Source organism: Streptopelia decaocto, assembly GCF_964273445.1.
Source record: "Streptopelia decaocto genome assembly, chromosome: Z".
Taxonomy (NCBI): Eukaryota; Metazoa; Chordata; class Aves; order Columbiformes; family Columbidae; genus Streptopelia; species Streptopelia decaocto.
In genome coordinates, this window is record NC_138657.1 from 6,665,089 (window position 1) to 6,688,653 (window position 23,565).

The 23,565-nt window shown below is 38.0% G+C and overlaps 1 protein-coding gene across 4 annotated transcripts in view; it reads right to left on the reverse strand.

Moving 5' to 3' along the window:
• Window positions 1-23,565, reverse strand: part of XRCC4 (X-ray repair cross complementing 4) — a 188,137-nt gene that overhangs the window by 45,007 nt on the left and 119,565 nt on the right. For 3 of the 4 annotated variants that reach the window (XM_082074983.1, XM_082074985.1, XM_082074984.1), the window contains exon 7: window positions 20,612-20,756. In XM_082074983.1, coding sequence (XP_081931109.1) covers window positions 20,612-20,756 — 145 coding nt within the window. The remainder of the gene's footprint in view (window positions 1-20,611; window positions 20,757-23,565) is intronic. The other variant, XM_082074986.1, reaches the window with a different exon arrangement.

Genomic DNA, 23,565 nt, shown 5'->3' on the forward strand with positions numbered 1-23,565 from the left:
TTAGATCCCAAAAAGTTATTTATTTATTTACCAAAGCCCTGCAAGTTATCTAAGAACTGCAATACTAGGTCACCTCTTTTCACACACAGCAAAATCACCTATGAAGATAAATCCTGTGAAACGTATGATAAGAAATTTAAATTTCAGTCCACAAAAGTAAAAATCCAGTAGTTTGCTCCAGCTCTATGTAGTTATGGCATTGCCCAACATAAGAGTTGCATTCCGAAATAACAGAGGATTAAATCCTCCAGAATTAATATTTTTACACTCACATTCTTTCTAAAAGTCTCAGAAAGGCATTCACACAATGACACATTGTGATTAAAAATAGAGGAAACCCAGTGCCCAATGGAAGAATTCTAAGAGGTAACCGCACTGACGTGGCTCAGTATGCACCCAACTGATCTGTGTATAAACAAAGCACTCAAAAGCTAAAAGCAGGTCCACCTCCAAATGGTTTTTACAATTGATGAGACTAAGTGAGGAGGCTGGTCCATACATCAAAGGAAAGTATTTGAGACTCAACAAAGTATCTATAGTCATCCATTTAATCACACCATATTGAACATGTTTGCTAGAAAGGATTTTTTCCCCAGTCCAAGTGATCCTCTTTCTATAGGCTCATTCTCTTATGTTTAGTATTCTGTTGAGTATATATATTTCTTTTTTCAGACAATGACCTGCATGTAATATTTTTATTACTAAAACAGCAAATGGATGGATAAGAAATCTTCATTTTCTTTCTAGTTAGGGCTACAAAGGCACTATATCATCTATATAATAGTTTTGTATCATTTAATATAATGAATAGTTGTATAGTGTACTAGAATACATGGTACAATAAAATTAGTCTAAGATATCTCCAGTGCATTCAAAGATAAAATATTTGTGTTTTCTGAATGTAAAGAGAGAACTATAAACTACAAACAGTTAACCTTGTGTATAGATTAATAAGTCTAGGGACAACATGTCATGCATGCAATACTTATTACCCTGTTCTTTGCATTTCAGAGGTAAGTATATAAATACCTGAAGCACTATAGCAATTGTCAGACTGGGCTTTGGAGATTATGTAAAAGACAACTCCATTGATAAGAAAGAGACTATAAATAAAAGCACATGATAGATTTCATTGATCCAACGCCCTCTGAATGCATAACTCATCAAGGTGTTTGAGAACATTTAGATGCCTTGTTTGAACAGCAATCCACGTTTGTCAGTAATTTGAATTTTAAATGCTTTCATTAGCTTCAGGGAAAAGCAGTGGGTGTACTCAGCTGGCTAGAGGTATGAGGAACAAGAGATAAGAAACGGAAAAGCAAGAAAAAGTGTCTATTTCAAAGTGTGTGCTATTAATTAATAAGTCATGAGCCAAAAAGAAAATGCATAAATATTCCAGTGATGGGGTTCACAGTTTAAAAATAAATTTAACTCAGAGTTCAAAACAATTCTAACAAACACATTTTTTCAGGCAATTACCCGCTTTTTTATTTCATGAAGTATTTCCCCCTATGTTTGAATACAGGCAAAATATACTTTATTTAGACTGAATCCTGTGTTAGTAAAAACCATACTAATTTGGCTAATGATCAGTTGCTGGCCAATGACTACAACCAGCTCGTTATGCCTGAAGAAGACCTGGCACCTCCTTCAGAGAGCATAGAATCAACCAGACAAGATCAGACATGGATTAGAAGCCAGTTAAGGGATACAGAGCAAAGAGGTGGAAGAGATGAGAGGAAGTAGCTATATGTGGGAGTCCCCAGCACGTGGATTAAGTGCTATTTCATGTATGATCAATCTAGAAGGAGGTGCACAGAGAGGTGGCAGAAATGGCAGCTAGCACAGGTGATAATGTGCTTTAACAGCAGAGAAGGATGTGAGGGTTTTCAGAAAGCTGATGTAACTACTTATAAGTGGAGTCTGGAAAAGCAGCAAGCATTAGGATGGGCAGGCTCCACTATTTATTCATGTAACAGTTGGTGCATGAGGGGAGGAGGGAGAAATTAGGGGTGGAAGTTGGGCTGAAGGTCAAGTAGTGAATTGCTGTGAAGAATTTCAGGAGAACAGTTGTTTAGTGCAGTTGTGATGGAAAACAAAACAAAACAACCACAAACAAACAAAAAAACTAACTGCCCTGGGGTGCATTAAGAAAAGTGTGACCAGCAGGTCAAGGGAGGTTCTCCTCCCCCTCTACTCTGCCCTGCTGAGGCCACACCTGGAGTTCTGTGTCCAGTTCTGGGCTCCCCAGTTTAAAAAGGACAAGGAATTACTAGAGTGCGTCCAGCAGAGAGCCACAGAGATGATAAGGGGTCTGGAGCATCTTTCCAGTGTGAAAAGACTGGGAGAGCTGGGTGTGTTCAGCCTGGAGAAAAGAAGGTTGAGAGGGGATCTTATCAATATTTACAAATATCTGAAGGGTGGGTGTCAAGAGGATGGACCAGACTCCTTTCAGTGGTGCCCAGTGATACGATGAAGGGGCAACAGGCACAGACTGAACCATAGGAGGTTCCATCTAAACATGCTTTTCTTTGAGGGTGCCAGAGCCCTGGAACAGGCTGCCCAGAGAGGTTGTGGAGTCTCCTTCTCTGGCAACATTCAAAACCCACCTGCACACATTCCTGTGTGATCTGCTCTGGTGAATCTGCTCTAGCAGGTGGGCTGGACTGGATGATCTCCAGAGGTCCCTTTCTCCATTCTGTGATTTGTTCTGTGATTCTGTGAAATGCACAGAATACAATTATTTTTTCTGGACTAGGCTTGAGCCTACAGTAATCACAGGTAGCTACTGAAACAGGTGTAGCCAACAGTGTACCATGGTGAGATAAACGCCTGACCAGATGAGATGAGTGATCCTACCAGGCACTGACTTGTGAAGTAATTAACGCAGTGTTGTGCAGTCCTTGGGAGGACTAGGAGGTATCTTGTTCCACAGATTCATAAAGGCTCCAAGACATCTCATGTCTACAAGGGATCACCCATCAACAGTAGAAGAAGCAGTACTCCATTCTTCATCAGATCTGTACAGTGATAAGCAAGGAAAATCTCTGCCCCACTACAACCAGTTTTGGGAAGTGTATAATGCACGGAAAGTATATAAGGAGTGAAATACATCTAGCTTTGGAGTATAGGTATGAGAGTAAAGGGATGTAATTAAAATTCTACACTCTAATCCAGCATCTCTATCACAGGACAGCCATATATTGTACATCCCAGTTATTTGTCATGCACAGAAAACATTTCCCAGTTAGATGGATGGAGGATTCCACTGGCCTACGTAAAAGACAAAGGCAGATCAGATTATTTCCCTACAGTTGCCACTACTTTCTTAAATAATCTGATCATGAGTTGGTCTCAAAAGCAGGAAGATAGATAAGCCATAGATCAGCTGAGACCTCATCTGTTTGTCTCCTTCAACCACAGAAAGCTCAGCAACCTTCCTACAGCAAAGGGACAGCAAAGAACTCTGCAGGACAGTTTATAGTTTATACAGGATACCCACCTGCCTGAAATAGGCAGGAGCAAGAAGGAATTTTCCTGGGAGGAGGAGGCTGGACTAGGTTTTCCATTGTCTTCACAGCATCAGAAAAAAAGAAGTTGCACAAGGTGGATAACATTCAAATTTTTTCATAACTTGTGACTTTGGAAACTTCACAATAGGCAAAGTCTAGTGTTGTAGAATATTGACAGCCACCTGGGCATAGAGAAATGGTCAGGTCCAGCCAGCAACAAGATACAACTTGAGCTTTGGGAAAGGAGGAGATCATCAGGCTCTACAGCTCCAGCCTCCCAGCAGTTTGCTTAATGCAGTCTCTAAACCACCAATGATTTTTTCTGTCCCCTATCTATATTCATGCACTGCTTATGCCTAATTATGTTTTCTTCAGAAGTGCTTTTTAATAAAATTGAAGCCTGCTCCTTAAGCTCTTGTCACACATCTCTGCCATTTCTGTGATGTCGGTTCATTTATAATTAAACACCAGAGTGCTTTATGATCTGTCAGTCATTATTTATCTACGAGGTTGTCTTATTTAACCAATTAAACAGGTATACGTTTTCAACTTACTGTATTTTTTCTCAAATACTTGCCTAGTGCCAAAGCCCTGTACTATTTAATTTAATTTGTGTACAATAACATCTAAAGCAAAATTCTTCTGAAATCAATAAATTTTATAATAAAAACAGCTTCAGAGTTGTTATTATCTATGAGCTCTTATGTAAGCTTCATATACAGATCGAGCATGGAATTATTACTGCATCCTTTAATGTGAATTGCTTCTTTATTTCCTTTTCAAGTTCATATAAATTTTATTGTAATTTCTATGACAGCTTGGTTACTGGAAGGATAATTCATTTTGCTGAAAGATGAGGAAGAGTGAAAAAATAGAAGTCATACTGTACTGAAAATAATATAAAATAAGGAAGGAGAATGAGACATTATAAATTTAAATTTTCCTGTTTCTGAGGAGAAAAAGACAGAAGTCTAGGGAGAAGTCTAGTTCATGCGTTTATAATTAAACTTTAATTTGTCAGTTATATTCCAGTAATATCCTGTCCTGCAGCACAGATTTATTCCCTGGCTAACTAAAAGTTAATTTTGCATAGTGTAAAGCAGTCTTTTGAAAAACTCTGCAAAACCTAACAACCCACCTTCTTCTCTAAGGCTTGCAAATTCTTCTCTGGCATTAGATCTATTATAACACCACTGAAGAACTGATGTGTTAATAATATCTGCAAGAACCTATTAAAGACTGAGGACCCTGATTATGTCCTATCACTCTGCTGATCTTATTTAATTTCTTCTGTGTCTCAGAGTCTAAGCATAGAGAGTATCTGGCTTCCAGGACAATAGATCTTGTCATCAAACGTGATTCACTACATTTGAATCAATAACCTATAAATTAATTTATAAAATTTTTGAAATCTCCAGTTAAGCTTGGCCTACCAAGAGCCCACTTAGCAACTGGAATAGCTATTTGTTCTTCATAGTTTCTAGGAATGCCCAACTTCAGAAGCATCTGAAATGATTAAGCATGTCCCTAGATATCCTGAAATTCCTTGGGAACTTACCATTGGCTACACATGTGTGTACCCTCACAATGAGATCTGATATAACCTAGAATTAGCAGACAAGCTCCAGGACTATCAACAGAACCTTCTAGAGAAGCTCAGCAACTTAGATTAAGTCAAATGACATTAATTTTAAGCTTCACATCACACCATATAGTGCCCTCATTTTCTTCAAAGTCTGTGTGACAATACTTGCCCAGTGAAACTCGGGATGCTGGACCCCACACAGCCTGAGAGACTGAACTACATCTGTTTTCCAGGAGATGGTCCAAATCCAGCAGCTTCCAAATATTCAGATGGAAAAAAACCTAACATTTCCTACGGGTTCCCTGGAGTCCCCTGAGGGACTAGGCAGCAGCTAATGGAGATTGTGCTGAATCTAAGCTAGATGAATCAGATTATTCTTCATACATCTTCTGAGGATGTTTCAGATTATTCTTCATACATCTTCATACACCTACTGTCGTCAATTAACCCTATAAGAAATTTAGGCTGACACATCTGTCAGACAGGATTTGAGCTGAGGTAATTGCCTGAATTAAACACCATAAATGGAGTAGACTGGATTCCAAAAAGTATTCCAAGATGCTACGGACAAGGTTATGGGCTGCCCTAAGAAAAAACCTACAGCTGTGGATCTTGTATTTGTGTTTCCATCTTGTACATCTAAATGTTTAGGTGAAACTTCTCAGAAAAACAATCCGACTTCTCTTTTCTTCCTCATTTCTTCAGATATATTAAGGCAGTCACATTTTGGTCTAGCAGATAATAGAGATTGTGTTACAGGAAACAACATACTTTTGTAAGAACATACAATGGAAGAATAATATTTGGAGATGTCAGGTGATGGCAAGTTAACCTACGCACAGGTGCACCTTTATGCAGACAGTGCTAGGCTCCGCTTCAATTCATTTTCTGAATTCCATGACAAATTGACTAAGTCTAACAACTGGAAAGTTTTCAAGATGAAAAGCACTTGTCAACATGACTCAGCCAAGGAATATATTTAAAAGCAGAGAACTCAATTACATTTGGAATGTCTGTGCCCTGCTAAGGACAGCAATTTTAGGTGTGACAGAAATTTTAATGTTAATGATTTGGAAGTCCTGAGACTCAGCTTCTTAAGGCTAAGGGAACAGCATTTAAATGCATACCAGATGAACGCTTTAAAACTAAATACTATGCTTAAATATTATTCAAGACAGGAATGTCTAGTAAAAAAAGTGAAGATAAGAAACAAAAATATGAAGAGCCAATTTAGATTCAAGAAGATTCAAGTAGTTTTAAAGGCTTGTATTGAATATGCAAATTTACCTGGCCAACAATATTCAAGCCTGTTTACCATCTATAAAAATTGATACTGAACTTTACTAATACAAATGTAAATGAAATTAGCTCTTTCCTTCACTCACATATTTCTCTGTTAACTAGAATTATGTCTTTCAGATGATATAACATGAAGCTCAAATGGTGTTTGGAAAATTCTTCTCAAGCACTCAACTGTGTCTCAACTTTCTTCTTAAACGGGATTTGCCACTGATTTGAAAGTTGGGCTAATTTTCAAGGCATTTGAAAAGCGCTTTCAATGCTCTAAAAAGGCAGCTCATTTTGCAGTTGTCTTTATCTTCTTAGCTGTAAAAATTCTGAGCTGTAAATTGCTAACATCAGAAGACATACAGGCCAATTACACATACCATCATATTCAATATTCAGTATCTACATATGAGCTGGTTTTGCAAAGGGACCTCAGCAACAGAAAGGTTACAACTAAAGAAGAAATACATTGCATCTTTTTAGCTTGGCAAAAGGAGAACATGGCAGGACACAAGAGCCAGTGCAGAACTGGGGCTGCTATGGAAGAAACCGTGAAAGAGGAGTGTCTGGCTAGCACTGTCTTAAGGTAACATGAAACACTGACTTTTTTGTAAATGTAGCCTAAGAAAAGGTTATAACAGCATCAGAAACATCTCAGCTTTGCAAATCATTTCATTAGAGACACTGTGAACTCAGGATTGTGGTCTCTGTCAACATCCTGCACCAACTCATACTGAATAAACAGTCTAACAAGCATTCATACTTCTGTCCTAAGATGTGATGGTTGATTTGGTATTATTTAGAGCAGAAAAGGTGTAGATGCATATCAGGCATGCACAAGGCCATCGCTATTCGGCTGTCAAGTGTTACACTGGGTAGGAGAAGGCAGGGAGACAGAAGACTGAGATGTCTTGTACAAAAGAGTGAATAAAGCATCAGTTGAGTAACACTATATCCTTCTAACAGTAAATCCCATGTCACTACAAGCCCTCCAGCACTTACAATCCCAACTCAATTTATTTCAGTGCCTTGACATAATTTTTCTAAGAAGTCTCCCACTATATACATAAATGTTTCTAATTTCCTCACCCTCCTATTGCAAAATGACCATGTCCATTACCTCCCCGCTATTGTGCTCTCAGCTGCCACCCAACCAAAGCTTCTTTGACTCTGGAACTCACAAAGTATTGTGAAGCCTTTAAAGAACTCATCATATCCTGATGATATTTTATTTTTATTTTGAGATCTTCCGTTTGTGTTTTCAAATCTGTTTTACCTTTAACTGAAATAGCTTCAGTTCAGATTCTATCACTTTGGATTTTTGTCAACACAGCTGGGTATAATCTGATTATTTTTTCATTGAACATCTTCAGGCAGAGCTGTAGCTACACAAGTATGTAACTAAAGAGGAGTATTTACATACTGATGGATTCTTTCTTAACCTGATATTTCAGGACAGCTTGGCAGTGATACGGAACCTGAGCAGAAAAATTATTCTGTATTTGTGATCAACAGCAAACCCAGAAGGTATATTGTTTGTAAAAATGTTCTACTATTTAGTGGTATATTCTAGCCTTAAGGCTTGAGGAGTTTCTTTACAAAAATTCATAATATTTCAGGATACTTTAACAGAAGTCAAATTTTATTCAGGTAGTTTAATAGTTACCCAGGGAGCAACTCGGAGGAGACAAAAGCAGTAACAGTCTGGATGGTTCACGTCACCACTAGAAACGAAATGACATGATTTATCATCACTTTACTTCAGTTTTACGCTTGTGCAACTTCAAGCTTTAACGAGTTGCACTGGAACGCTGAAGTGATGAGTAATGTTCCATATTCCTCTCTGAGCAAAAAATAGCCCTGGTGAAGATATTCTAAAGTGTTGGTTAGGAATCTGGAGAGCGGAGTGGGGCAGACCATAATGTGAATTAAGTGTTGATAAGAGTTTTCTTCCGGTGGCCAAATAATATGTCAGAGCCTAATAATTTTAAATGATATGTTGTTAACTTCTCAACATGGAGGAAAAAAAAAAAACAACATCTTTTTTTCCAAACTTTTGCTAAATTCAATGAAACAAACTCTGTGAAACGGAAGTTCCAAAACTTACACTGAATTTCTTTCAACCTTTTCCTTCAATTGCCACCTTTATCAACAACCTTCTCATAGATCGTTTTCTCAAGTTGAAGATCTTCTTTTCTCTCTCTTTCTAGAGAAACACAAGGCTAGAGATGCCATATTTTAATTGAACAGATGGGTCTCTTTTGTCAAATTCTCTTTCTGATATCTACACAGTGGTAGAAGTGGTGTACAAAACATCTATTTCTATACTCTTGAATAATTGCCAGCTTTTAATGAAGCACATTCACTTCTAGAATGACACATAGAATAAAACTTACTCTCTTCAAACAGTAATGTTTACATGCACATTTGTCGCTTTTACACAGTTTTAGTCTTTATTACTGTGTTCATACTAAATGTACAGGATGAAATATTGATGTCAGTGGCTAGACTATTGTCAGATTTGAATTCACCTTAGTACTTGAGGTAATTTGTATCATTGGGATAATTTTGAAAAGACCCATTTATTTTATCTTAGTTCTGCTGTTTGACATGTGTTAGAACACCGACTCATTTGCTCGTCATTTTTGAATACTGGGCATTTTTCTTCAGTTTTGTACCAAGTTTACTTATAATAGTTGCCAGAGAGTTAACAATCTGAAGAAAATACAAGCATGTAATTAATTTTCAAACTACTGTTCATATGTACAAGCTTAAATGATGCAACAGCTACATGAAAATTGTTATGAATGGTTTGACAGGTGAATAAAGTGAGGTATTTTTTAAGTGTTATTAAGCAACCAAGGAAGTCTTCCAGCAGTTTTCTCTGTAAACAAGGACTGCATTAATCTAATTCTGTACCTCCTGCAGCTTCTAATAAGTTCTTGTTTTTATTTATGTTCAAGGAGATTTAATGTGTAAATTATTTTAAGAGAGACATAATGCAAAATTTGTCCAGCTCTTATTCTACAAGTTTTTAGATTGATGCATAAGAATGTGCTATATATCCTCCCACAGATGGGAGAACACATAAAAAAGGATACTGATTAATGTCATGCTGAATTCTGATACAAGTTGACAGAAACAGATGAGTCCTCTCAACCGACCATGAAAGTGCATTTGCTCATACCATATGCATTAGTCACAGTGTGTAAATTTATGAATATTTATCCATACAGACCAGATTTGGGGACACTCTAAATATTACTGAAAATCCATTGTCATGGCCTTTGGGTGCTTAATGTATTGCTTTCAGGAAACATATATATGTGACAAATAGGAAAATAAATGCACAAATCAGTGCCTCTCACCACATTCCCTCTCATCTGGAACAGGCTGCCCAGGGCAGTGGTGGAGTCACCATCCCTGGAGGGGTTTAAAAGGCATTTAGATGAGGTTCTTAGGGACATGGGTTAGTGCTAGAGTCTGGTTAGGTTATGATTGGACTCGACGATCCTGAGAGTGTCTTCCAACCAAAATGATTCTACGATTCTATGACCTGTCTGCTTAGCAGTGTGCCCAGTGTGATCTCTCACCCCTTTCTATATTCCTCCCTAGACCTTTTCTTGCTCCTCCTCCAAGTCATTTTGAAAGATCAGCCTGTTTTGTGAGGCAGAACGTAAAGGATTAAAACAAAACTCAGCACAAGTCTATTTACTTGGAGTCCTTTTCCTCTTGGTTTTCCTATGCTTTTGCAGTAGATTTCAAGCATTCTGGAAGAGAAAACATCCTGATATCTGTATCTTATTCTGTTTCAACAGCATCCTTGGCAAGTGTGAAACAGTAAATCTAATGAACCTGCCACAAAAGACATAAAAGGAGATGGAGAGAATGTCACAGAAAATCTAACTGAATGTGCCCTGTATTATACATTATATACAGGAAGTCTATCAGGTCACCTAACTCTGGTATTTCTTACTGGCTGGATGTAGGTCTTCACAGTCAACAGTAATGAGTGAAATTAAGCAGATTAAAAAAAAAAAGAAAAAAGTCAATCTAGACACAGTCTTCACTGTTTGAGTAGCAAAATCACTATTGGAAAAGTAAATTCCATGGATTTAGTTCTGTGGATTTTATACAGAGGATTAACCACTTATTTTAGTATAAAGAAATTAAAAAGTGTTGCTAATTCTCAGTGGTAGCCTTTTAGCCCTGCTTTGCTAAGGTGGGACATTCTGGGGGGGCAGAGAAGATGAAAAGGATCCAGAAAGGATGATTGATTGGTAGAAAGTTAAGTACAGAAAAAGGACAAATACAAATAAAAATAAAAAGATTAATAGCTTCACACAGTGAATCTGACTTTTGAAACATGCATTGAACTGAGCAGAGGCTGAGCAATCACCTCAGTGGAGCAGAAGCATTTGCAAGCGTTTGTGAAATCATTTCCCAGATTTTCAGTTTTAGTGTATTTTTGTGTAAGAGATTTTCTCCAGAATGACTCCTGGGGTCCATAATGTGTTAAAGGATTACTGGTCTTCACAGGCAGTTGTGCTATATGAAATACTCTAATTTAATCCAGTAAAGAAGACATACTTTGTGATCAGTCTAATGAACAATAAAAAAGGCAGCTTTATCTCATTATTATAGTCAAGCTTTCATCTCGTTCTCTTCCGTACTGTCTATCTTTGATATCAGGACTGAGCTGGCAAGCATGGTTATTTAAGCTTTCCATCAGCCTTCTCTTAATCTCCTGCCAACACGTATAATAAAAATCTTAGGCGTCTGCATTACCTGCTTCTTCCTATTAAAGGTAATGTGAAGATAATTCTGCCTGAAGAGCTGTTTTTAGGCAATGGATGTTTAATTGACACTGTCATCAAGAGCCCTTTCCAGAGGTGTTCATAAAGAGAGTGCACATTCGCTGCTGTACACTAATCACAAAGATGCACAAGGAATTTTAAATGTTGCTGTCTTTGTTGTTTTTAATGCAATCTCCTTTTCTTACTTCCCACCTTTTCCCCTAAAAGCCTGAAAATATTGTATCTTGGTCTACACCAAAAGCCACGAAATATTTCAGCACCGCTGGTTAGCTCAACCACACACAATCTTTTCTCCTTTTTACTGTAATTTACTCCTAAGGAGCAATTCTTTTGCCTCCCACATTAAAATACCCCAGCCAGGATCACAGTATTTAACAAAACTAATCCTTAGTGTAATAAATTAAACTATATCAACCCACAACCTACTTAAGAGAGGCTTAAAATATAAAATTTAGTTCAAACAGCATTCTCATGTAAAAGCTTCATTAGAAAGGCAAGGGGAAAAACCACCGAAATTTACCAGAAAGGTAATGGAAGAAGATATTGTTTCCGTTCTTTAATCCTCTTATAATCTCACAGCTACCAGTTTCACTGAAGTACATTATAGATTCATCATTTGAGACATATATCTCACTAGATTTGTCATGGCAATAAAATCCTGTTCTAAAGAATGTGCCCTGAGAAAACACAGGGTAGAATCCTGTCAGTCGTACTGAGTAATAACTTCTCCATCAGCAGTCAATTATTAGGCTATTACTAGTGACAAAAACTGGTGAGATGTGCTGCAAACTAGAGAGCGGAGTGACTTTGCTCAGGAGAAATTGCAACCTCGGAGGTCAGCAGATAATGTTCATTTTTCCCTGCCCCAGGCTTTCAGCCTTCATATTTTCCCATCTTTCCCTGGAGAGCCGGGAGAAACGGTGATTGCGGATACCAATTCTTTGCCCTTCCCATGGAAACAAATCACCCCTTCCCGCATGGATGGTGGATGCCTGATTATCTACTGCTCAGTTAAAACAGAGACACTTGCTGCACAGAAAGCCAGGGTGCCACCAAGAGAAAAGCAACAGTACTGTGTTGCATTTATTTCTGCCTTATTCATTCCAGTCAAATATGCAATTACGCTAGACTTTTTTGCAGGTTTGTTTGTTTTGTTTTGTTTTTTTTTTTTAAATACTGCTATGCTTCGTAATCAAAGGCTTCCATCCTTTTTTCCTCTGATGACACCCATTTTTGTACAGCCACAAGTCACATAACAGAGGTATTAAACACAGCTCTTCTTTTTCCTCCAGCCTTACCCAACCTCAGATATTCACAGAAGAGGAGTATCATTTATCAAAGCTCCCATCAGGCCACGTGAAGTTACAGTACCATTTTTAATATTTGCACAGGTGAGTCAAAACAGTCTGTCTGGTATAAGCAGTAACCGATTGCTGATGGCAATTTCATGGTAAAAAGGGAAAGAACTGTAGTATCTCAAGTGTAAGAAAATGCTGAACAAGAATGAAATACAAAATGGACTTAAGTCAGCTATTTAATGTTTTTTTGTTTGATTCTCACATTAGTGTCTCAAATGAACCTGCCTGTCCCTTTCTAAGAGATTTCTTAGCCTGCTTGCATTTCAGCACCAATGAGTTAATTATCAAAAACTTTCTAAACAGTGCATTCCATAAATTTATTGCAGCAGAAATGAGCTTATCGCTCCTGTACACAGACACAACACTGACTCACTGGTATACCAGTAACCGTAGTGCTTTGTCAAACCATGCAAGGCTCTGCAAGTTCTCTCCAAGTCTATCATTATAAATAAATATGCTTAATGGATAAAAAAGTGATATGTCAACATAAACTCTCAAATATATCTTTGGTTTTTTTTAGAAGGGGGTAACTGTGGTGTAAACTTTATACCCCCCTCTGGACTATCAAAGGTTAGGGTATAATTTTCAGTGAAACCCGAATTTCACTTGGTTAAAGCTTTACGAGAAAGAATGACTTGTTGTGTGAGACAGTAATAACCGATGTCTATGTGTAACCCTCTGGGAATGCCAAGTTCCAGGACAAATCTATGTTTTTGCTACCTGAATCACCAGTGATGGCGAAATGTATTTTAAATAAACCTTGCATTAGGATGTTAAAAATGTGAACTGAAAGCAATAAATTAAACAAATGCGGAGAGATGATCCCCAAGGGATTCCTGGCACACCACAGGCTCTGAGTGCTTTTTAAGGGGTGGAAGTTTGTCAAAAGAAAGACAAGTCCATCTTATTGTAGTATTGGAATATAACACTAAGATGCTTCTTTTCAAATAAATGATATCCCTTTTTGAATGCACGGAAAGAGATGAGATTATGAAAAAAATAAACAGAAAAACCAAACCCCAACACATTTATCATTAACAACCAAAAGCTATGCAGCTGAATTCTGCTCATAATTACAAGTGTGATTAACTTGCATCAGACCTTAAGAACACTGAGCACGAGGACTGTAAAAATCATATTTAAAGTGAAAATGATATTTTCCCTTCGGTTTCTTCTGACGGAGCAAATGATGGCAACACAGGTGGCACAAAACACCCCCTGGCAACTCCTGACACTCCCAAATACCCATTCAGCAGTCTGAATATGTTTTGTTACTTCATACGGATGTTTATAAGGACTCCTGGATCTATGTTGAATCCTTTGAGCACTCTGAAAAAGCAGCATTCATATGTAAAAAAGAAAGACTGAAACTGGTGGTGGCACAGATCCTATCAAATTCAGTGGGGCTATTACTGCATCTCTATATTTCAGCAAAATCGAACGTACTGAAGTGCAGGGGAAGCATCTCTTTCCTTCAGTTTAAATGTAGGCCTGATTCTGACAGTCACTCAGTTTTATCAATCAAACAGGAAGCATCGAGACAGAAAAAGCCACATTCTGATTTTTTTTTTTAAAAAAGACAGCAACAGCCACATCAAATATACAAAACTAGACTTATACATATGAAACCAAAACTTTTGACATGCAGAATGACTAATAACTCAGAGTCACGGTGCTTGGTGTAAACACATATTTCATTACATAAAAGGCAAGCAAATAATACCTGTTCTTTCCCAGTCAACTGAATTAAAAGTATTTCTTAACACTTGCGTCTCAGAATTATAAAGCATTTATTCTGCAATGCCATTTTTGCTTGTCTCTACTCTTACTCTCTGGAGAATCCAGCATATTTGCATCCATAATAAGATTTTTCTTGTATTTAAGATGCTTTTCCCCAAACCACTTCTGCAATTGTACATATCCTCAACAGTATGTACACATTCAATAGCAAAGAAATCATGAACACCACACAGCAGCCGGAATGGATTACATTTTGAAACACACAGAATAATGTAAATAAATTTTAAGTGTTAGCCAGTAAAGCCATCCTCCCAGGAAACCCATGTGTGAATAGGTACCATAAAAATAGATCCTTTATTAGTAAGAAAGACAGAAAAATAGGTTTGCTTTTCTTACCTCTTTAAATTAATACAATTTTGATAAACAAAGCAGAAAGATTTTTACTTGTGAAAACAAATAGTTGTAAACTGTACTAGGAAAGGAAGCTTTTTCCTGATTTACTTTTGTTTTAGCTATAGAGACTCCAGCACTGGTTGAGTTCCACTGTACTCCGTCACGATAGATTGACCAAGCTATACAAAGTGTTCTGTATCCAATGACTATGCTTTATCTATAAAATTATATTTATGTCAGGTAGATACTATTTTCTGTCAAATAGGTTCCAATAGTATCAAAATGAAACATCCAATTATTGTTAGGGTTCAGGCTGACAGGCCATACACTTAAGCCTCTATATTGAATGCATAGCTAATAGTGTTATTCATATGCAATCCCATGAGAGATTTAGATAATGCATCAATAAGCATAATTTCTAACTGTGGATTGGGATTACTCTTATTAATTTTTCTACTCCAAGTATGAAATGCAAATTGTGAAAAGTAGAATTTGCATCTTAACTTGACTTTACATATTATCTCTGCTTTGCACCTTAGGAAATTGCTAGATATTAGGTTAAAGCTTCAGCAATACCATCACAATTTACTGGAATCAGAATAATTTTGTTTTACTTCCTGACTCAATCATGTTTTGAACTGTAAGAACCACCTTTTCTCACATTTTAAAAATGAGTAAATTGTGAGCCATAGTTTAACTGTTATCAAATATAAGCAACATCTGCCTAACTAAAGAAGCATTTCCTTTCATTGAATAACTCATATTTTAAAAACAACCTGCTAGAGAGCTGGACAAACCTGAATTTTGGCAGTTCACTGCCAAACTAATCATTCTGAATTTCTACTAAAGAACACATTTATCTCAGCAAATAGTTAAACAGTTCATTTAGCAAACCTTCTTCTGCATTGCCGATCTCATGTCCATACTACTTTCACTAAGCTTAATATTATCCAAAGCACATTTCCAAGTTTCATTAAAAATTTTGATTTAGTCCTTGAAAAACTGTCACAGTAATACTATGTGTCTATATAGACAAATAGAATTCAACTCCTTTTCCTGCCACGGCACCCACACACAAAGCATGAGAAAGGCAGTACTCCTTTTGCTCTAATTTTTATGTTAAACAGATTTTTATTTGCATTCTTCTCAGTATGCTTGGTCATATCTAAGAACATATTTTCATTCCAAAGGACCAGAGAAATGCTACATAACTAGCCTTAACATCCATAAATCTAAAATATGGGCGGAAATAGAATCCTTTCATTTTTCAAGACTCAGTATTTACTTTAGATGCTTTTAATTTAAGCATAAATGGTACTTTCCTACCATACTTTAAATCTTAGGAGAAATATATAAAACTGAAGATACAATTCCTATTATGTGATAACAATGACTGTGTTGAAAGCACTGTATTTTCAAAAAACAACCTTAAAGCCAAAAAGAAAAGAAAAACTTGGATGCTCTCCATCAGGAAAGAAGTATTTTTTCTTTTAGATTTAGGATCTTGTGTCAATCAACTTACGATGCAACAATATAAAGAAAGCGTTATGCTCTTGATGTTTGGTTTGCAACTGTTCTGTCATTGCCTGACAAACATGAAACAAGAACTGGTGATGTCAGCAAAACTTGAAAATAATTCTAAATAAGCTTTAGTTTGTTAAAGCAAGAACTATGGGATACGATTTTATGTGATAGCACCTAGAAGTATTTACATTACGAGTAAAGAATCAAATCTTTCTGCAAGTCTGTGCAGGAGAGCTCAGAAATCAGGATACACTCATGCATTTGCAAATGTGATCACAATCTGTCATCTGATCCTCCTGCCAAACAGAAAAGCATAACATGCTTCTAAGGGCTGTACATCTTCCATATTTGTGATGGACCTTTTCCAACGATGAAGGAATTTAGAGGTTAACTTCCTCCCCGCCTCCTCGTCGCCCCAGCAGGCTGGGGTGGTTTGCTTGGGTTACTAATTTTTGCTAAGTGACACAATACTGGAATACATTTTGGGCAGGACCCCAGTGCATGACCAGCTTAAGATAGAGCCTTTCCCACCGTGTAGGATCTAGCCCTCTGTCGGCAACTTACTGAAAAGGCTTCATAAAAAGAAACATCTATATTTGCGAACTAGATTGTGATACTAATTCTCCAACTCCCTACTTCTGACACGCTGAAGAGAAGTGAAAATTATTAGCCAAGCAAATTGACTGAAAGCTTGATTAGCTGCTGGCAAAAGACTTAACATGAAACTCAAAGCCCAAGAACTAAGCAGGGACACTGAGAAAAATAATCAGCAAAATGGAAATAACTACAGTTCAACTTCTGTAATGTTCCAGGTAAATGAGGAAATCTAGTATCTTCTTATCTAATCAAAGAATTAGCACTGTCACTGCATTTTTAACTAAATAAAGGCTTAAAAAACACATTCCAGTATTGAGAAATATCACATTTGATTTCTGAAGTCACCACAGGATCACAGAGAAACAGGGAAACACCTTCACAGTCGGCATAAAACGGCATAAAACACACCAAGCAGCGTTGTGACCTGTACTACAAACCTGTTGTTTACAATACAATGAATAGATATTTAATGTAAAAATAAAAAATGGGATAGAGACTGATAGAATGGATGTTCCATATGGTAAGCCTTAAAATATGACAACTTATGTTATAGAAAAGAAGAAGAGCCATTTTTCAGATTCAGCTTTGACTCGATTCTGTAACTATATTTTGCACAGTATGAAAACCATAATGTTGCTCTCTTCTTCCTAAAAATTTGCTTCGCTTAAGGGAATTAAAACAAAAATATCAGTATTGTCTACACACACAAAGCCAAGACATTTAATGCTTTTTTCGCCTCGATCTTCAACACCAAAGATGGACTTGGGGGCCCCCATAGCCCTTGGCTTGAGAACCATGGCTGCAAGAATGATAAACTCCCAATCATTGCAGAACTTGCACGGGATCTGCTGCTCCAGCTAGATCCCTACAAGTCGATGGGGCCTGATGAGATTCATCCAAAGGTGCTTATAGAGCTGGCTGATGTCATAGCGAGACTTCTCTCCATGATTTTTCAATGCTTCTGGGAATCTGGAGAGGTCCCAGTTGAATTGAAGCTGGCAAACATTGTCCTAATCAACAAGAAGGGAAACATGGGTGACCCTGGCAACTACAGGCCTGTCAGCCTCACTGCTGTGACTGGCAAAATCATGAAGAACATTGTTCTGGGAGTTATTGAAAAACATCTGAATGACAACACAGTCATTGGTCCCAGCCAGCATAAGTTCATGAGGGGAAAGTCTTGCTTGACAAACTTAATTTCATTCTATGACAAGGTTACCCATGTGGCTGACCAAGGGAGGCCTGTTGATGTGATCTTTTTGGATTTCAGTAAAGCCTTTGGTATGGTCTCTCACAGTCTCCTCCTGGACAAGATGTCCAGCACACAGCTGGGTAAACACACAATGCAGTGGGTAAACACACAATGCAGTGGGTGAACAATTGGCTGATGGGCTGAGCTCAAAGGGTTCTAATGGGGTTATGTTGGGCTGGGGACCAGTCACTAGCAGGTTGTACAGGAATCCATCTTAGGGCCGGCACTCTTCAATGTCTTTGTAAATGACTTAGACTTAGGACTTGAGGAATTACTTAGTAAGTCTGCTGATGACACAAAATTGGGAGGAGCTGTTGACACTCTCAAGGGCAGAGAGGCCCTGCAGAGGGATCTGGACAAACTGGAGAACTGGGCAATCACCAACCACATGAAGTTCAACAGGGGCAAGTGCCAGATTTTGCACCTGGGACATGGCAACCCTGGCTGTACAGACAGACTGGGGGATGAGATGCTGGAAAGCAGCCCCACAGAGAGGGATCTGGGGGTTCTGGTCAACGGCAAGTTGAACATGAGACAACCATGTCCCTGGCAGCCAAGAGGGACCCATGTCCTGGTGCATCCAGCACAGCATCACCAGCCGGGCAGGGAGGGGACTGTCCTGCTCTGCTCTGCACTGGTGCGGCCTCACCTGGAGCATTCACTGTGTGCAGGGCTGGGAACCACAGGATAAAAAGGAGATAAAGCTACTGGAAAGTGTACAGAGGAGGCCATGAAGTTGGTGAAGGGTTTGGAGGTGAAGCTGTATGAGGAGCAGCTAAAGTCACTTAGTTTGTTCAGCCTGGAAAACAGGAAATTGAGGGGAAACCTCATTGCAGTTACAGCTTCCTCACAAGGTGAGGAAGAGCAGCAGGTGCTGATCTCTTCTCTCTGGTGACCAGTGACAGAACCCGAGGGAATGGCAGGAAGATGTGCCAGAGGAGGGTCAGGTTGGACATTTGGAAAAGGTTCTTCACCTAGGGGGTTCTGGACACTGGAACAGGCTCCCCAGGGAGGTGTCATGGCCCCAAGCCTGACAGTGTTCAAGAAGGGACTGGACAACATCCATGGTGTGAACTGCGGGGTTGTCCTGTGCAGGGACAGGAGTTGGACTCGATGATCCTGGTGGGTCCCTTCCAGCTCAGGACATTCTGTGATTCTATTATTCTATTGGTCATTCCCCTACACACAGGACTTAGATATTCATACGCTGAGGATTAGTCAGCCCAAGGTCTTTATTTTCTCCTTTCCAACCATTTGCTTCCATAGGTTTTTCCTTCCGCAATCAATACTAAAAAGAGTGAAATTTTATTTCAGGCAAACACAGCCAGATTCTCAAAATCAAACTGACTACATAGAAAGGGGAAAGGGTATAATTCATTTTAATATAACAGACTCTAAAAGAACACAAGAATTTGACATTTTTCTAGACCATTCTAAAAAAATAAGGTTTTTTTACTAATGAAACAAGATCGTAAGTTTAAACCTTCTTAGCTGGCATCAAGCCACAACCTCTTGCTGATTTAAACAGAAATCTTAGCTAAACGTGGGAAGTATCTTTGTAGTCTACTTGTATCCATGTCCATTTAAACAGTTCACGATCAATTGACTATTACACAGAAAGAGGGAAAATTACTATTTTCGAATCTAATTTAGCATAGATCTTAAAAAAAAATCACTTTTTGAAGAAAATAACACCAATTAAATTGCAGCTTTGAGGTAATTCTATGCATAACAAAGCACCTCCCACATCACGTGAAAATACTTCCAAAAATCAAGAGTGACATAAGAAGAAAAAGACTTTTATTAAGTCTTTTATTAAGACTTTTATTCTGACCCTCTTGTGTTCAAGAATGAATTGTTATTTCTCCCCACTGATCTTCTTTTCAAAAGAAATCTGTTCTGGTCTATTAAAAACACCATTGTGAATTAATTTCCACTGAAATTACATAGATAGAATCATAGGATGGTGAGGTTGGATGGGGTCCCTGGAGATTGCCAAGCCCAAGCTCTCTCCTTAACCAAGTTGTTCAGGACCATTCCTAGTTGGGTTTTAACTATTTCCACATATGGAGACTCCACACTGTCTCTGGGCAACTTGTTCCTGTGTTTGAACCCTCTCATTGTGAAAAAAGACACTTAAAATGCTGCTAGTTTCTATGACACAGTTGAAGCTGTCCATCTTATTTTGACACTTGATATAAATGCATCTTCTTTTGCCTTTGCAGTTATACTGTAACCTATAGAACACCATTTTAGTAAGCTTCAGTCTACTTCCTTAAAGTTAACCAAGTCAATCAAAGAGAAGAATTGTACTATTGTCTCTTTAGAGGTGTATTAAAATCAATAAGTCACTGGGCCGGAAAATGTAATCATTCACTTCTATTCAAAGTTAGGTAAAATTACTGTAAATGACTATATAGAATGCAACACAACAATACTTGGCCTGAAATATGAAACTGCACAAGAAAACACAAAAAAACCTAAACCACAAGCCCTCCCACATGTGTAGATGTAAAAACATTTCAATACAGCTGAAAACTGCTTACTTTTCCTTGGCTGGCTGATCAGTCTCATAAGCAGCCACCTTAGCTCCGGTCCCAGCAGGCTTTGCTGTCCTTTGTCTTCGCTTTCTTCTTGGAGCAGTATCAATGGCATCTGGGCTACCCAGAAGGGAGTCATTTCGTTCTGCTGCTGTGAAAAGGAAAAAGACTAAGGTTGAAATGAACTTGAATATGAAGTATTACAAGACAATTCTTAATTTTTTTTGATAGTTTTTATTAAAATCTCCATACTGCTAAAATGGGCTCAGATTTGACAGCAGCTGGTGTTGAAACAGATGACATAAAGAGAAATTCAAACCCACCAAATTTAAACTAGGAAGGTAAGCTTTGCTTGGCATGTCTTTGTAGTCAGTGTGGAGAAAGATGGGCAGTTATAAACCAGAAATATACAGATGATCTCCTCATTCCTCCTTCTAGGCTCTAGAATAACTAGAGAGGGAGCCTACAGAGCCTTGTTTCACCTGTCTGAAATCAGCCTTTGTCACCTACAGAACAAATGAGGAAGATGTGCACATGGCACTGGGAAAGGAGCATGAATATCCTGCTTAGTGCATGACTTTGTTCAGACTCTTGCAGTATGGGCAGTAATACACACTCAGAACAAAACAGAATTAAATGATTTTCAATATTCATTAGGATAAACCCTTGAGAGAAGTTTATCACTGTGATCAAGCACTGTATTTTCTAATGTTCTAATCGTTCTGTTACCGCGGACCTGCAGGCAGTATATCCTTATGGGTTTTACTGGAGCCTCCCTGGAAACAACAGGCAGAAAGACTGATGGACAGACTGACGTCAGCTCAGTGAAGTAAAAAATCATCCATCTGGAGCAAATCCATGCACAAAAAGCAGTAACACCAGTGGAAGCCCTGGAACAGGTGGCCTTGGTTCAGGCTCAAAGTGACAGAATAGTAGCTGCAGTCTGAAAGGAAAACAGGAAGAATTCCGGAAACCTCTCAACCCAAAACTGGAACACCAGTTTAGGTGTCCACTGACTCCTCTGCTGCAAGTAAGTAAAGCAGGCTCTGTCTAGGTTCATCTACTCAATTTCCATCATTACTGCATAAATGATGATTTCACTTCTGGTTCACATTAATATTTTCATGTAAATTCAGAAAAGATGCATTAATTACATTTTTAAAAAATTCCCTCTCAGCTTTGACAGTTGTTTACTTGAAGGTCACGCATCAAGACAAAAGGATCCTTCCTTAAGCTAAAACCCTCCCTTCCTTTTCTATTATAATGCATTCAGGACATATGTAGACATTTTAATTCCAGCTATCAACATCCTGTAGTATGCTTGATTTTGGTATGCCCGCTTTAAAAATAAAATCTTTAATTACTTCGAATTTTCAAGATAATGATATCCAGAACTGCACACATTTCAACTGAAACATATTAAATAATAATGTGGTGACTGAGGCTGATGCTGTTATGGTAACTTCCCTGATTAGAACTTTCTGTGTCTTTTAGGAAGGTTTAATCTTCACATGGATGAAAGACACCATAATTTGAGATTCAATACCAAAGGTTTTTGCAAGAAGTAAATAATGGGTACTATTTCTTCATTCCTTTCACAGGAAAATGTGAAATGTCTACTGAAAATTAAATAGAAAGAAAATATGCAACCCACAAGTAACATTTTCACTGTTTCTCAAAAAAATGTGTTTCAGACCAAGAACACTGGTAAACATGTCAATACAGGCTCTCTAGAGCCAGGGCAAACACCGCTTACAACAAAGCAGATGCTTAAATATCAGTTACCAGCATGCACTATCACAGACTTACAGGTCTTTGTAGGGTGAGAATGGGCATTAGCTGACATATTTCCAAGGCACAAGATAATTAACAGGTTTCAAAGTCCAGTACAGACAAGATACACTGACTATAATAAATGCTGAAAAGGGTTAAATTACAGCCTAATTCTCCACACTAAAGTTTAACTAGCTATGCACACTTTTCCGGTGCTAAATGTTGAAAATTGTGTTCATGATTGTTAGTTACTGTTTACTGGCAGCATGTTCAGTGTGGCGTATCTAACATTTACACTAATACCGTTTTAAATATTCCAACATCTCGTCCTAAAGTCAGCCCCTTCTTAATTAATTCACAAATAATAGTTTACTGTCAAGAACCAAACAAACTTGAATAATTTTACTACAGTACCTCTTATCCTTCCTCTTTGCTGTTCTCCTCCCATACTCTCTGCTTTTGCCAAAAATAGATCCAGAGGTTAGCTACTTATACAAAACCTACATGATGCTGACGATAAACAAATAAATGTCTCTGTGGTTTTACTTGTGTGCTCATGGCATATGGAGCACATGCAACAGTGCTCATGGCCCTCGTGTTCAGCACTCTTTACTGTTCAGACACAAAACTTGTTTGTCTTCTACAACAGTCCCACTGGTCCACGAGTGAGAAAAATGGAAGAGCAATGTTTGTCATTGCAGCACCCTGCACTTGTGCCAACTTCAGGCTGGGAAAGGGTCTCAGTCTTCTACTAAACATCTCAATGTAATTATTTCCCCTGAAAACAAATTTTGGTCTTCTGACCTATTAAACACAAGCAGAATTAAAAACATTGACCTAAATGATTCAAGTAAACTTCTGCAATGAAGCCGACAATTTCTACTGTAAGAATGTTTCTTTTAATAATACCAAGAAGACTTTTCATTCAGACAGCCTAGAATGCAATCTTACAATTGAATGGTAGTAGAACAGTAGCATATAGCCACAAGAACTGGTTCATAGATAATGGTTGATCACCACAGGAATAGTTTTTTCTTGATTTATTTGTTTCTACTAAACCAAACTACATCTTAGGTGAGAATTGCTGATGAAAAGACGATGTACACTTGAAGCTCTAAGTATCATGCTACCATAAGACTTTAAACACACGTCCATTACTGCAGCGCCAAAACAACTCCCATTAATGA